Source organism: Bombina bombina, chromosome 3 (genome assembly GCF_027579735.1).
Source record: "Bombina bombina isolate aBomBom1 chromosome 3, aBomBom1.pri, whole genome shotgun sequence".
NCBI classification, from domain to species: domain Eukaryota; kingdom Metazoa; phylum Chordata; class Amphibia; order Anura; family Bombinatoridae; genus Bombina; species Bombina bombina.
In genome coordinates this window covers 795,521,615-795,533,910 of record NC_069501.1, presented here as the reverse complement: position 1 = coordinate 795,533,910, position 12,296 = coordinate 795,521,615, and the positions used below count along the sequence as shown (strand labels likewise).

The following is a 12,296-nucleotide window of genomic DNA, read 5'->3' as shown; positions in this document are numbered from 1 at the left end:
TTCTCTGTGCTTTCAATAACCCATTTAAGTTGTGCAGAAGTACATATGATTTGATCGCTTTTTATACTATTTTTCACAGTGTAAGGGGTACACTGTTATCTTACCTTCTTGCTGCACTAATCCCGATAAGAATATTTGGTTTTTGTACCCCAAGTAACCAAGGAATACCTGGATAGAAGGGAGTATATACACCCTCCCAAGAGTGTACATAGTGACACACACAGTACAATTCCACACTTTACATCAGTGAGTCTTGACATTGCGATCCAACTAGAGCGCTGGTATTTTTTCTTTATTAAGTATATATATATATATATATGTGTGTACATATGTATTTATGTGTGTATATGTGTATATTTGTCTGTAAATGCATAAATACACATTTAAATTCATAAATACATATGTACACACACACACACATATATATATATATATATATATATATATATATATATATTCACACATACGTACATATACATATTTAGCCATGTATATGTGGGTATCTCTATGTTAAAGCCTTTTGCAGCTGTTTTTTTCTCATTTTTAATCGAGCATAACAGTTAACCAGAGCTCTGAAGTTGCGCTATACCGATGCACGTTAAATTCAATTGCACTCAAGCGATCACATACAAATAGTAAAATCACATAGCACTAGTACCCCCTACAGGTTATATAGTAAAAAATACCCTATAATCACTCAAGTGTAGTTCCAAAAGAACACACTAAACCTGACAAATCACTGAATATATCATAAAGGGGATGCTACCCCTCTGAGAGATAGATAATATATAATGTCCACCTAATAGGATTCCACTGTATTTGTAAAAATACCCTTATGTCTCACAACATGGGAAAATAATAGTTAGGTTCCTAAAGTCAAAAGTCTTCAATTGGTGCATATCCACAAGTCAGGGTCTGGTGTAGCAGAGGACATGTGACAATGTAGCTGCAGCTCTCCCAATCAAATGTTCCACTGGACACTGCATAAAACTAAACAAAAACGGAAAAGAGAGCAAAAACAAATGCACACATCCAAGTGTAGATTAAAAATATAATTTAATATATACGCCCCTATCCTATAGATCCTACTCACAGGATAATGCAAAAAAAACTGCATAAAACAACTCAGTGTGTTCAAAAACGGCAAACCGTAGACGGTCAGGGAATGGAGCATCTGTGTTAAACCTCTAGGTCCTCCCTTATCACAGAGATCCGTCTGTAGGATGATGCGTCCCTAAAGGGTTTCCACCAACTCTGGTAGCAAACAGTCCCAAGGTAACGGATAAGGAACAAATGGTTCCTAAAATCAAACAAGGGCCCTCGGCTCACACCTCTCCTGCACAAATACAGGTATGCAGGTAAGGTAGCCTCACAGGGACTTAATTAATAAACTACACCCTAAAATGAAACAAGATCCCTTGGCTAAAAACCTCTCCTGCATTAATACACATATGAGTATTTTACTCATTTAGTCCCTGTGAGGCTACTGTATCTCACATGCTGCTGTCTCCTTACATGCCAACTGTAGCCAAAGATTTTAATTTTTTGATCAGTCTGTAAACAGGATATTTTTCCAGTCTTCCACTGTGAAAGTTCAGTATTGTTTGATCTACAGTAAACATTTAAACCTGTTTTTCTCTTGTTAAGTGTATCCAGTCCACGGATCATCCATTACTTGTGGGATATTCTCCTTCCCAACAGGAAGTTGCAAGAGGATCACCCACAGCAGAGCTGCTATATAGCTCCTCCCCTCACTGCCATACCCAGTCATTCTCTTGCAACTCTCAACAAAGATGGACGTAGTAAGAGGAGAGTGGTGTATTATAGTTAGTTTTTTAACTTCAATCAAAAGTTTGTTATTTTTAAATGGTACCGGAGTGTACTGTTTCATCTCAGGCAGCATTAGAAGAAGAATCTGCCTGTGATTTCTATGATCTTAGCAGAAGTAACTAAGATCCATTGCTGTTCTCACATATTCTGAGGAGTGAGGTAACTTCAGAGAGGGAATGGCGTGCAGGTTTTCCTGCAATAAGGTATGGGCAGTTAATATTTTTCTAGGGATGGAATTTGCTAGAAAATGCTGCTGATACCGGATTAATGTAAGTAAAGCCTTAAATGCAGTGATAGCGACTGGTATCAGGCTTATTAATAGAGATACATACTCTTATAAAAGTGTAATATAAAACGTTTGCTGGCATGTTTAATCGTTTTTATATATGTTTGGTGAAAAAACTTATTGGGGCCTAGTTTTTTTCCACATGGCTGGTTTGATTTTTGCCTAGAAACAGTTCCTGAGGCTTTCCACTGTTGCAATATGAGTGGGAAGGGCCTATTTTAGTGCTTTTCTGTGCAGATAAAAATACTGACAGAGACATTCAGCTTCTTCCTGCATGATCCAAGACATCTCTGAAGGGCTCAAAAGGCTTCAAAGTCGTGTTTGAGGAGGGTAACAATCACAGTAGACTGTGGCAGTTGTTGTGACTGTGTTTAAAAAACGTTTTTGTCATTTATTATTCTGTTTTTGTTATTAAGGGGATAATCATCCATTTGCAAGTGGGTGCAATGCTCTGCTGACTTGTTACATACACTGTAAAAATTTTGTTAGTGTAACTGCCTTTTTTCAACTGTTATTTCAAATTTTGTCAAAATGTGTTCCTCTTAAAGGCACAGTAACATTTTTTATATTGCTTGTTAACTTGCTTTAAAGTGTTTTCCAAGCTTGCTAGTCTCATTGCTAGTCTGTACAAACATGTCTGAAACAGAGGATACTTGTTCATTATGTTTAAAAGCCATGGTGGAGCCCCATAGGAGAATGTGTACTAAATGTATTGATTTCACCTTAAACAGTAAAGATCAGTCTTTATCTATAAAAGAATTGTCACCAGAGGGGTCTGTCGAGGGGGAAGTTATGCCAACTAACTCTCCCCACGTGTCGGACCCTTCGCCTCCCGCTCAAGGGACGCACGCTAATATGGTGCCAAGTACATCAGGGACGCTCATAGCGATTACTTTGCAGGACATGGCTGCAATCATGAATAATACCCTGTCAGAGGTATTATCCAGATTACCTGAATTGAGAGGCAAGCGCGATAGCTCTGGGGTTAGACGAGATACAGAGCACGTAGATGCTGTAAGAGCCATGTCTGATACTGCGTCACAATATGCAGAACCTGAGGACGGAGAGCTTCAGTCTGTGGGTGACGTCTCTGAATCGGGGAGACCTGATTCAGAGATTTCTAATTTTAAATTTAAGCTTGAGAACCTCCGTGTATTGCTTGGGGAGGTATTAGCTGCTCTGAATGACTGTGACACAATTGCAGTGCCAGAGAAATTGTGTAGGCTGGATAAATACTATGAAGTGCCGGTGAGTACTGATGTTTTTCCAATACCTAAAAGGCTTACAGAAATTATTAGTAAGGAGTGGGATAGGCCCAGTGTGCCCTTTTCCCCACCTCCTATATTTAGAAAAATGTTTCCAATAGATGCCACTACACGGGACTTATGGCAGACTGTCCCTAAGGTGGAGGGAGCAGTTTCTACTTTAGCAAAGCGTACCACTATCCCGTTTGAGGACAGTTGTGCTTTTTCAGATCCAATGGATAAAAAAATTAGAGGGTTACCTTAAGAAAATGTTTATTCAATAAGGTTTTATTTTACAGCCCCTTGCATGCATTGCGCCTGTCACTGCTGCGGCGGCATTCTGGTTTGAGGCCCTGGAAGAGGCCATCCATACAGCTCCATTGACTGAAATTGTTGACAAGCTTAGAACTCTTAAGCTAGATAACTCATTTGTTTCTGATGCCATTGTTCATTTGACTAAACTAACGGCTAAGAATTCTGGATTCGCCATCCAGGCGCGTAGGGTGCTATGGCTCAAATCCTGGTCAGCTGATGTGACTTCAAAGTCTAAATTACTCAACATTCCTTTCAAGGGGCAGACCTTATTCGGGCCTGGTTTGAAAGAAATTATTGCTGACATTACTGGAGGTAAGGGTCATACCCTTCCTCAGGACAGGGCCAAATCAAAGGCCAAACAGTCTAATTTTCGTGCCTTTCGAAATTTCAAGGCAGGTGCAGCATCAACTTCCTCTGCTTCAAAACAAGAGGGAACTTTTGCTCAATCCAAGCAGGCCTGGAAACCTAACCAGTCCTGGAACAAGGGCAAGCAGGCCAGAAAGCCTGCTGCTGCCTCTAAGACAGCATGAAGGAGCGGCCCCCTATCCGACAACGGATCTAGTAGGGGGCAGACTCTCTCTCTTCGCCCAGGCGTGGGCAAGAGATGTTCAGGATCCCTGGGCATTGGAGATCATATCTCAGGGATATCTTCTGGACTTCAAAGCTTCTCCTCCACAAGGGAGATTTCACCTTTCAAGATTATCTGCAAACCAGATAAAGAAAGAGGCATTCCTAAGCTGCGTACAAGATCTCCTTGTAATGGGAGTGATCCATCCAGTTCCGCGGACGGAACAAGGACAGGGGTTTTATTCAAATCTGTTTGTGGTTCCCAAAAAAGAGGGAACCTTCAGACCAATTTTGGATTTAAAGATCCTAAACAAATTCCTCAGAGTTCCGTCATTCAAGATGGAAACTATTTGAACCATTTTACCCATGATCCAAGAGGGTCAGTACATGACCACAGTGGACTTAAAGGATGCCTACCTTCACATTCCGATTCACAAGAATCATCATCAGTTCCTGAGGTTTGCCTTTCTAGACAGGCATTACCAATTTGTAGCTCTTCCATTCGGGTTGGCTACAGCCCCAAGAATTTTTACAAAGGTTCTGGGCTCACTTCTGGCGGTCCTAAGACCGCGAGGCATAGCGGTGGCTCCTTACCTGGACGATATCCTGATACAGGCGTCAAGCATTCAAATTGCCAAATCTCATACAGAGATAGTTCTGGCATTCCTGAGGTCGCATGGGTGGAAAGTGAACGAAGAAAAGAGTTCTCTATCTCCTCTCACAAGGGTTTCCTTCCTAGGGACTCTAATAGATTCTGTAGAAATGAAAATTTACCTGACGGAGTCCAGGTTATCAAAACTTCTAAATGCTTGCCGTGTTCTTCACTCCATTCCGCGCCCCACGGTGGCTCAGTGCATGGAAGTAATCGGCTTAATGGTAGCGGCGATGGACATAGTGCCATTTGCACGCCTGCATCTCAGACCGCTGCAATTATGCATGCTCAGTCAGTGGAATGGGGATTACACAGATTTGTCCCCTCTACTAAATCTGGATCAGGAAACCAGAGATTCTCTTCTCTGGTGGTTATCTCGGGCCCATCTGTCCAAGGGTATGACCTTTCGCAGACCAGATTGGACAATTGTAACAACAGATGCCAGCCTTCTAGGTTGGGGTGCAGTCTGGAACTCCCTGAAGGCTCAGGGTTCATGGACTCAGGAGGAGAAACTCCTCCCAATAAATATTCTGGAGTTAAGAGCAATTTTTAATGCTCTTCTGGCTTGGCCTCAGCTAGCAACACTGAGGTTCATCAGATTTCAGTCGGACAACATCACGACTGTGGCTTACATCAACCATCAAGGGGGAACCAGGAGTTCCCTGGCGATGTCAGAAGTCTCCAAGATAATTCGCTGGGCAGAGACTCACTCTTGCCACCTGTCAGCGATCCATATCCCAGGTGTAGAGAACTGGGAGGCGGATTTTCTAAGTCGTCAGACTTTTCATCCGGGGGAATGGGAACTCCATCCGGAGGTGTTTGCTCAATTAGTTCTCCGTTGGGGCAAACCAGAATTGGATCTCATGGAGTCTCGCCAGAACGCCAAGCTTCCTTGTTACGGATCCAGGTCCAGGGACCCAGAAGCGGCACTGATAGATGCTCTAGCAGCGCCTTGGTTCTTCAACCTGGCTTATGTGTTTCCACCGTTTCCTCTGCTCCCTCGTCTGATTGCCAAAATCAAACAGGAAAGAGCATCTGTGATATTGATAGCGCCTGCGTGGCCACGCAGGACCTGGTATGCAGACCTAGTGGATATGTCATCCTTTCCACCATGGACTCTGCCTCTGAGACAAGACCTTCTAATACAAGGTCCTTTCAGTCATCCAAATCTACTTTCTCTGAGACTGACTGCATGGAGATTGAACGCTTGATCCTATCAAAGCGTGGCTTCTCCGAGTCAGTAATTGATACCTTAATACAGGCACGAAAGCCTGTCACCAGGAAAATTTACCACAAGATATGGCGTAAATATCTTCATTGGTGTGAATCCAAGAATTACTCATGGAGTAGGGTTAGGATTCCTAGGATACTGTCCTTCCTCCAAGAGGGTTTGGACAAAGGATTATCAGCTAGTTCTTTAAAGGGACAGATTTCTGCTCTGTCTATTCTTTTACACAAGCGTCTGGCAGAAGTTCCAGACGTTCAGGCATTTTGTCAGGCTTTAGTTAGAATTAAGCCTGTGTTTAAACCTGTTGCTCCTCCATGGAGCTTAAACTTGGTTCTTAAAGTTCTTCAAGGGGTTCTGTTTGAACCCCTTCATTCTATTGATATCAAACTTCTTTCATGGAAAGTTCTTTTTCTGATGGCTATTTCCTCGGCTCGAAGAGTCTCGGAGTTATCTGCCTTACATTGTGATTCTCCTTATCTGATCTTTCATTCAGATAAAGTTATTCTGCGTACAAAACCTGGGTTTTTACCTAAGGTGGTTTCTAACAAGAATATCAATCAAGAGATTGTTGTTCCATCATTATGTCCTAATCCTTCTTCAAAGAAGGAACGTCTTTTGCATAATATTCTAGACGTAGTCCGTGCCTTGAAGTTTTACTTACAGGCTACTAAAGATTTTTGCCAAACATCTAACCTGTTTGTTGTTTACTCTGGACAGAGGAGAGGTCAGAAGGCCTCGGCAACCTCTCTTTCTTTTTGGCTTCGGAGTATAATCCGTTTAGCCTATGAGACTGCTGGACAGCAGCCTCCTGAAAGGATTACAGCTCATTCTACTAGAGCTGTGGCTTCCACCTGGGCCTTTAAAAATGAGGCCTCTGTTGAACAGATTTGCAAGGCTGCAACTTGGTCTTCCCTTCATACTTTTTCCAAATTTTACAAATTTGATACTTTTGCTTCTTCGGAGGCTGTTTTTGGGAGAAAGGTTCTACAGGCAGTGGTTCCTTCCGCTTAATCCTGCCTTGTCCCTCCCATCATCCGTGTACTTTAGCTTTGGTATTGGTATCCCATAAGTAATGGATGATCCGTGGACTGGATACACTTAACAAGAGAAAACATAATTTATGCTTACCTGATAAATTTATTTCTCTTGTAGTGTATCCAGTCCACGGCCCGCCCTGTCCTTTTCAGGCAGGTCTAAATTTTAATTAAACTACAGTCACTACTGCACCCTATGGTTTCTCCTTTCTCGGCTTGTTTCGGTCGAATGACTGGATATGGCAGTGAGGGGAGGAGCTATATAGCAGCTCTGCTGTGGGTGATCCTCTTGCAACTTCCTGTTGGGAAGGAGAATATCCCACAAGTAATGGATGATCCGTGGACTGGATACACTACAAGAGAAATAAATTTATCAGGTAAGCATAAATTATGTTTTTGTTGTTTTGTTTTTCAGTTTAGAAGTAAAACATTTCTGGCTCATCAGGTCTTGCAAATTGGGAATTGTGGGTGCAGATGCTGCTATATTCTGTAATAATGTTAGCTTAATATAATGGTCTTCGGATGGTGTGGACACTTTAGGTGTGCCTGGTCTTGCTTTGGATGAAAATTATTTGCTTCCAGAACATTTCTTTAATGTGTATTTTACGGTTCCTTTAGAAATATTCAACTTCACTGCAAGCAGGGCTGGATTTAAATCCCATGTGCCAGTAGGCACCAAAATCTAAAATGCTCCCCATGCCCCCCTGTGCTCCTTGCTCACCGTTCACCACTGTGCCGGTGACCTTAACTGAAATGGCAGTGAAATAACATCATGCATGTACAGTGGCCATCTTTGTTAAGCATTTCGGATTCTCAATCCTGAATCATGCCCGATTAGTGACAGGAAATGTAGCTGATTTTTTGAGTAAATTGCAGGATTTGGAATTAAATATGGGCAGGTTATATAGATTATGTGTTTGGTGTGTGGTGTGGCGACATGGGAACCCTGGAAGAATTTGTACAGGAACATCAGTACCAATTTGATTAAATTCACACTCACTGCAAGTGAGGAAAAAGTCAGCTTTTTGGATACCACTGTTTTTCTAAAAGATGGAAGGCTCTGTACAGATCTGTATGTGAAGCCCACAGATAAAAATAGTATGTTGCACTACAAAAGTTTCCATCCTAGAAACACAGTACGATCCCTCCCTAGAAGCCAGTATATGAAGGTAAATAGGATAGTATCTGAGAAAGAGAATTTGGAAATAAGAATGAGAGAGATGACAAATAAATTTCTATTATGTGTTTGGTGTGTGGTGTGGCGACATGGGAACCCTGGAAGAATTTGTACAGGAACATCAGTACCAATTTGATTAAATTCACACTCACTGCAAGTGAGGAAAAAGTCAGCTTTTTGGATACCACTGTTTTTCTAAAAGATGGAAGGCTCTGTACAGATCTGTATGTGAAGCCCACAGATAAAAATAGTATGTTGCACTACAAAAGTTTCCATCCTAGAAACACAGTACGATCCCTCCCTAGAAGCCAGTATATGAAGGTAAATAGGATAGTATCTGAGAAAGAGAATTTGGAAATAAGAATGAGAGAGATGACAAATAAATTTCTATTTCGAGGTTATCTAGCTGATCTTTTGAATAATGAACTTACACAGGTGGTGATACAATCCAAAATGAGGAAAGATTTCCAGAGAAGTGGGAAAATGAAGAATACGAGGTTAACAATGGTTATGGATTACAATGAATACAGTAAAGACATAACAGTTATTGTGAACAAACATTGGTCTATTCTTAGGACATGTTACCCAGAGGTAGAGGAGTTTACAGCCCCACCTAGACCAGCCTTTAGGAGAAGGAGAAATTTAAGGGATGAGTTGGTGCATACCGACTTGGAGAGTACAAAAGGAAAACAGAGCTACTTGAGATGTAAGAACAATGGGAGTTTTCCCTGCCTCAATTGTTGCAATTGTAACTCCATGATTAAAGTTCCAAATTTCTCTCATTTATTAATAGGCAGGAAATTTGAGATTCAGGGTTTTTATACCTGCAATACTACATACGTTATATACCTTATTAAATTCCCTTGTGGGGTCATATATATTGGAGAGACCACCCGTAAGATCAGGGACAGAATTAATTAACATAAAAGTACTATAAGGTGTAAAAACAAGGAAGCCCCTGTCTCCTCTCATTTTTTAAAATTAGGGCACAACATCAGCCAATTAAGATTTCAGGTTATCGATAGTGTGTCACATCCACGTAGTTGGGGGCAATAGGGAAATTATTTAAAAAAAGAAAAGAGGCCTTTTGGATTCACACATTAAATAGTATGCAGCCTTTGGGGATGAATAAAGAACTAGATTTTTCTGTATTCTTGTGATCCTGTATTGCAGCTCCGTTAATATCCTATATGCATAGGATCAGTTTTAAGCTTAGATTGTAAGTGTATTAGTTTTAGGGTATGTATAATATTATAAAATAATGAATTATTTGCTAAAGGGACACTGTAACCAAAAGTTTTCTTTTGCGATTCAGATTGAGCATGAAATTTTAAGCAACTTTCTAATTTACTCCTATTATCAAATATTCTTCATTCTCTTGGTATCTTTATTTGAAATGCAAGAATGTAAGTTTAGATGCCGGCCCATTTTTGGTGAACAACCTGGGTTGTCCTTGCTGATTGGTGGATAAATTCATCCACCAATAAAAAAGTGCTGTCCAGAGTACTGAAACCAAAAAAAAGCTTCAATACCTTCTTTTTCAAATAATGATAGCAAGAGAACGAAGGAAAATTGATAATAGGAGTAAATTAGAAAGTTGCTTAAAATTGCATGCTCTTTCTGAATTACAAAAGAAAAAATTTGGGTTCTGTGTCCCTTTAACAATGATGTGTTAATTTTTAAAATTTGTAAATATGTGTAATGCATATTTACAAAGGGAGTGGTATGCATATGATTGGTTGCTACCTTTACTGCAGGTATATAAATGTTAGCATTTCCTGTCACTGATCAGTAAGGATTTAGACTCCGAAACGTTGCTGTGTTTTGTTTGCTGGTGACCATATGTTGAAATAAAGGTCCTTGTAACATAAGAAGTGCTGCTGTGTATCGTGTTCAATATGTGAGGTCTTTGCAGCATCCTGGGAACAGCGTGCACTCATACAGGAAGGTACTGGAGTCTTACTTTGTTTGTATCATCTTTATTAAATGGCCATCTTTGTTAAGCTGGATGCTGCGCATGCGTAATACCAGCGGCAAACTTAACAAAGATGGCAGCTGTGCATACACAATGCTGTGCTTTCACTGTCAATAGCCATCTAAGTTAAGTTCAAGGCTGACCGGTATTTATAATAGGCAGAGACAGGCGCCCCACTATACAGGGCACCTGTTGGCACATGCCTACTCTGCTTTATTATAAATCTGGCCCTGACTACAAGGAAAGCTTTTAATTACTCAGGAGGCAACTAGGTTTAAACTGTTTCTCTATGCATCTTTGAAATGATTACAAAAAGTATTTCAACTTATGTCCTTCTTCAAAGACCCTAAAAGAAGCCCTTGCAGGATCACTTGCAGAAGCACTGGCAGGACCATACTAATATAATTAATATCAGATCTTAAAACTGTTTAAAAACAAGTAGAAATCACATGTTGCTAAGATGTTACCTTCTGAATGAAATATATAGTGACACAACAGTTTAAGCTAATGGTGAGCTAAAAGTATATACACATAAATACTAATATCACAAGAAAGAGATAATCTACTGATTACAATATTTTACAAAACTATCAAATAAAACCATTCAATGATGGCGGAATCAAACCTTAGCATCCTACTGTCTATATATTTATCAATTCTCCTATGAAATTGTATTGCTTTTGTCTTGATATAGCAACACCTAATGAAAGCCCTATTAACATGGCCAAGGATGTTATTCTGATATGTTTACTGAAACACAACACTGGGAAGACACCTTACATCCTCAATGCAAGTAAATATTAACCATAAAAAGGCACAGAGACACAAATTATATTTCTAGTGCTGAAAATTAAGATATTTAACATTACCTTTTGGAATTGTTTCTATTGTTTTTGTTACAGATGAAGTCTCCTCGGTATCGTTAATATTCATTTCAAAATGCTTCTTTTTTTCTTTAAATGCATGAAATCTGTTTGAAGACATAGTTTAACATTAAATTGTTACCAGTTGTTTTTTTATTGAGGATTTTGTCTGCTATAAAACATTTAGTAAACTCACCAAAATGCTAGGGTGGAAGTTCTACATGTTGTAGTGTCAAATAAAGACCAGCAATTTACGCTGACTTTATAGTTACTAATCTGTTACAACCTAAATAAAACAATTAGCTGATATCTTTCTGCTAATCATATGAACTTGAATCTTGTTAATTATTATATATGGATATTTAAGTGCCCAAAGCTCCTGGAACACATCCTGTTCAAATTTAATGCAAACCTGTGTAACGCTTTCCTCTTGCCAACTTTGCATGTCTTCCAACAACCCTGGGTCATTTTCAACCACACACATGCCTCATCTTATCCAAATTTACTCTTTCATACATAGATCTAATACATAGATCTCAATGTTCTCATTAGCCTACAAATTAAATTCATATCTTATAAGTAAGCCAGAGAAGAACGACTAAACATGGAAATTTCTGGGTCTAAGATTCTGATTAGTGAAAAATCTAAAATTTAAATTTGTCATCCTCCAATACAATCTTTTTAAAACAAATATTGGATTAGTGTATAACTAATAATGCTATTATGATTGAATCACTACTAATCAATGTATTAGAATCATTATATTTGAAGTATACCTTCCAGCCGATTGGCGACTCAACTCTTTGAAAAACGTTAGTGTTTCCACTTTCTGAGGATTATAGCAAACTGTGTGGACTGGACATGGGCTGTTTGAGACACTTTGTGTCAGGAACTGCTTGCTGTCTTCTAAAATATCTCCTGCTGTAAAGTAATAAAGAGCATCTACCTGCAAGGAATCAAATATAAAAAATACATAATATGAAAAAAATTATAATCATAATTATTGAGCAAAACAATTTGAAATGTGTTACTTAGTTACTTTAATTCCTGTAGCAGCTTTGTTAATGCTTTTATGGGCTATTGGAGACTATAGATGTATGTGTGCGTACATTGTGCACATTAAGA

The 12,296-nt window shown here is 39.5% G+C and overlaps 1 protein-coding gene across 1 annotated transcript in view; it reads right to left on the bottom strand.

Annotated features, from left to right (window-relative positions):
• VWA3B (von Willebrand factor A domain containing 3B) overlaps nt 1–11,268 on the bottom strand; it is a 486,211-nt gene extending 474,943 nt beyond the window's left edge. The window contains exon 1 of the mRNA XM_053707714.1: nt 11,178–11,268. Within this exon, the coding sequence (XP_053563689.1) occupies nt 11,178–11,241 (64 nt within the window). The 5' untranslated portion in view covers nt 11,242–11,268. The remainder of the gene's footprint in view (nt 1–11,177) is intronic.
• Between the last annotated feature and the right edge of the window lie 1,028 nt (nt 11,269–12,296).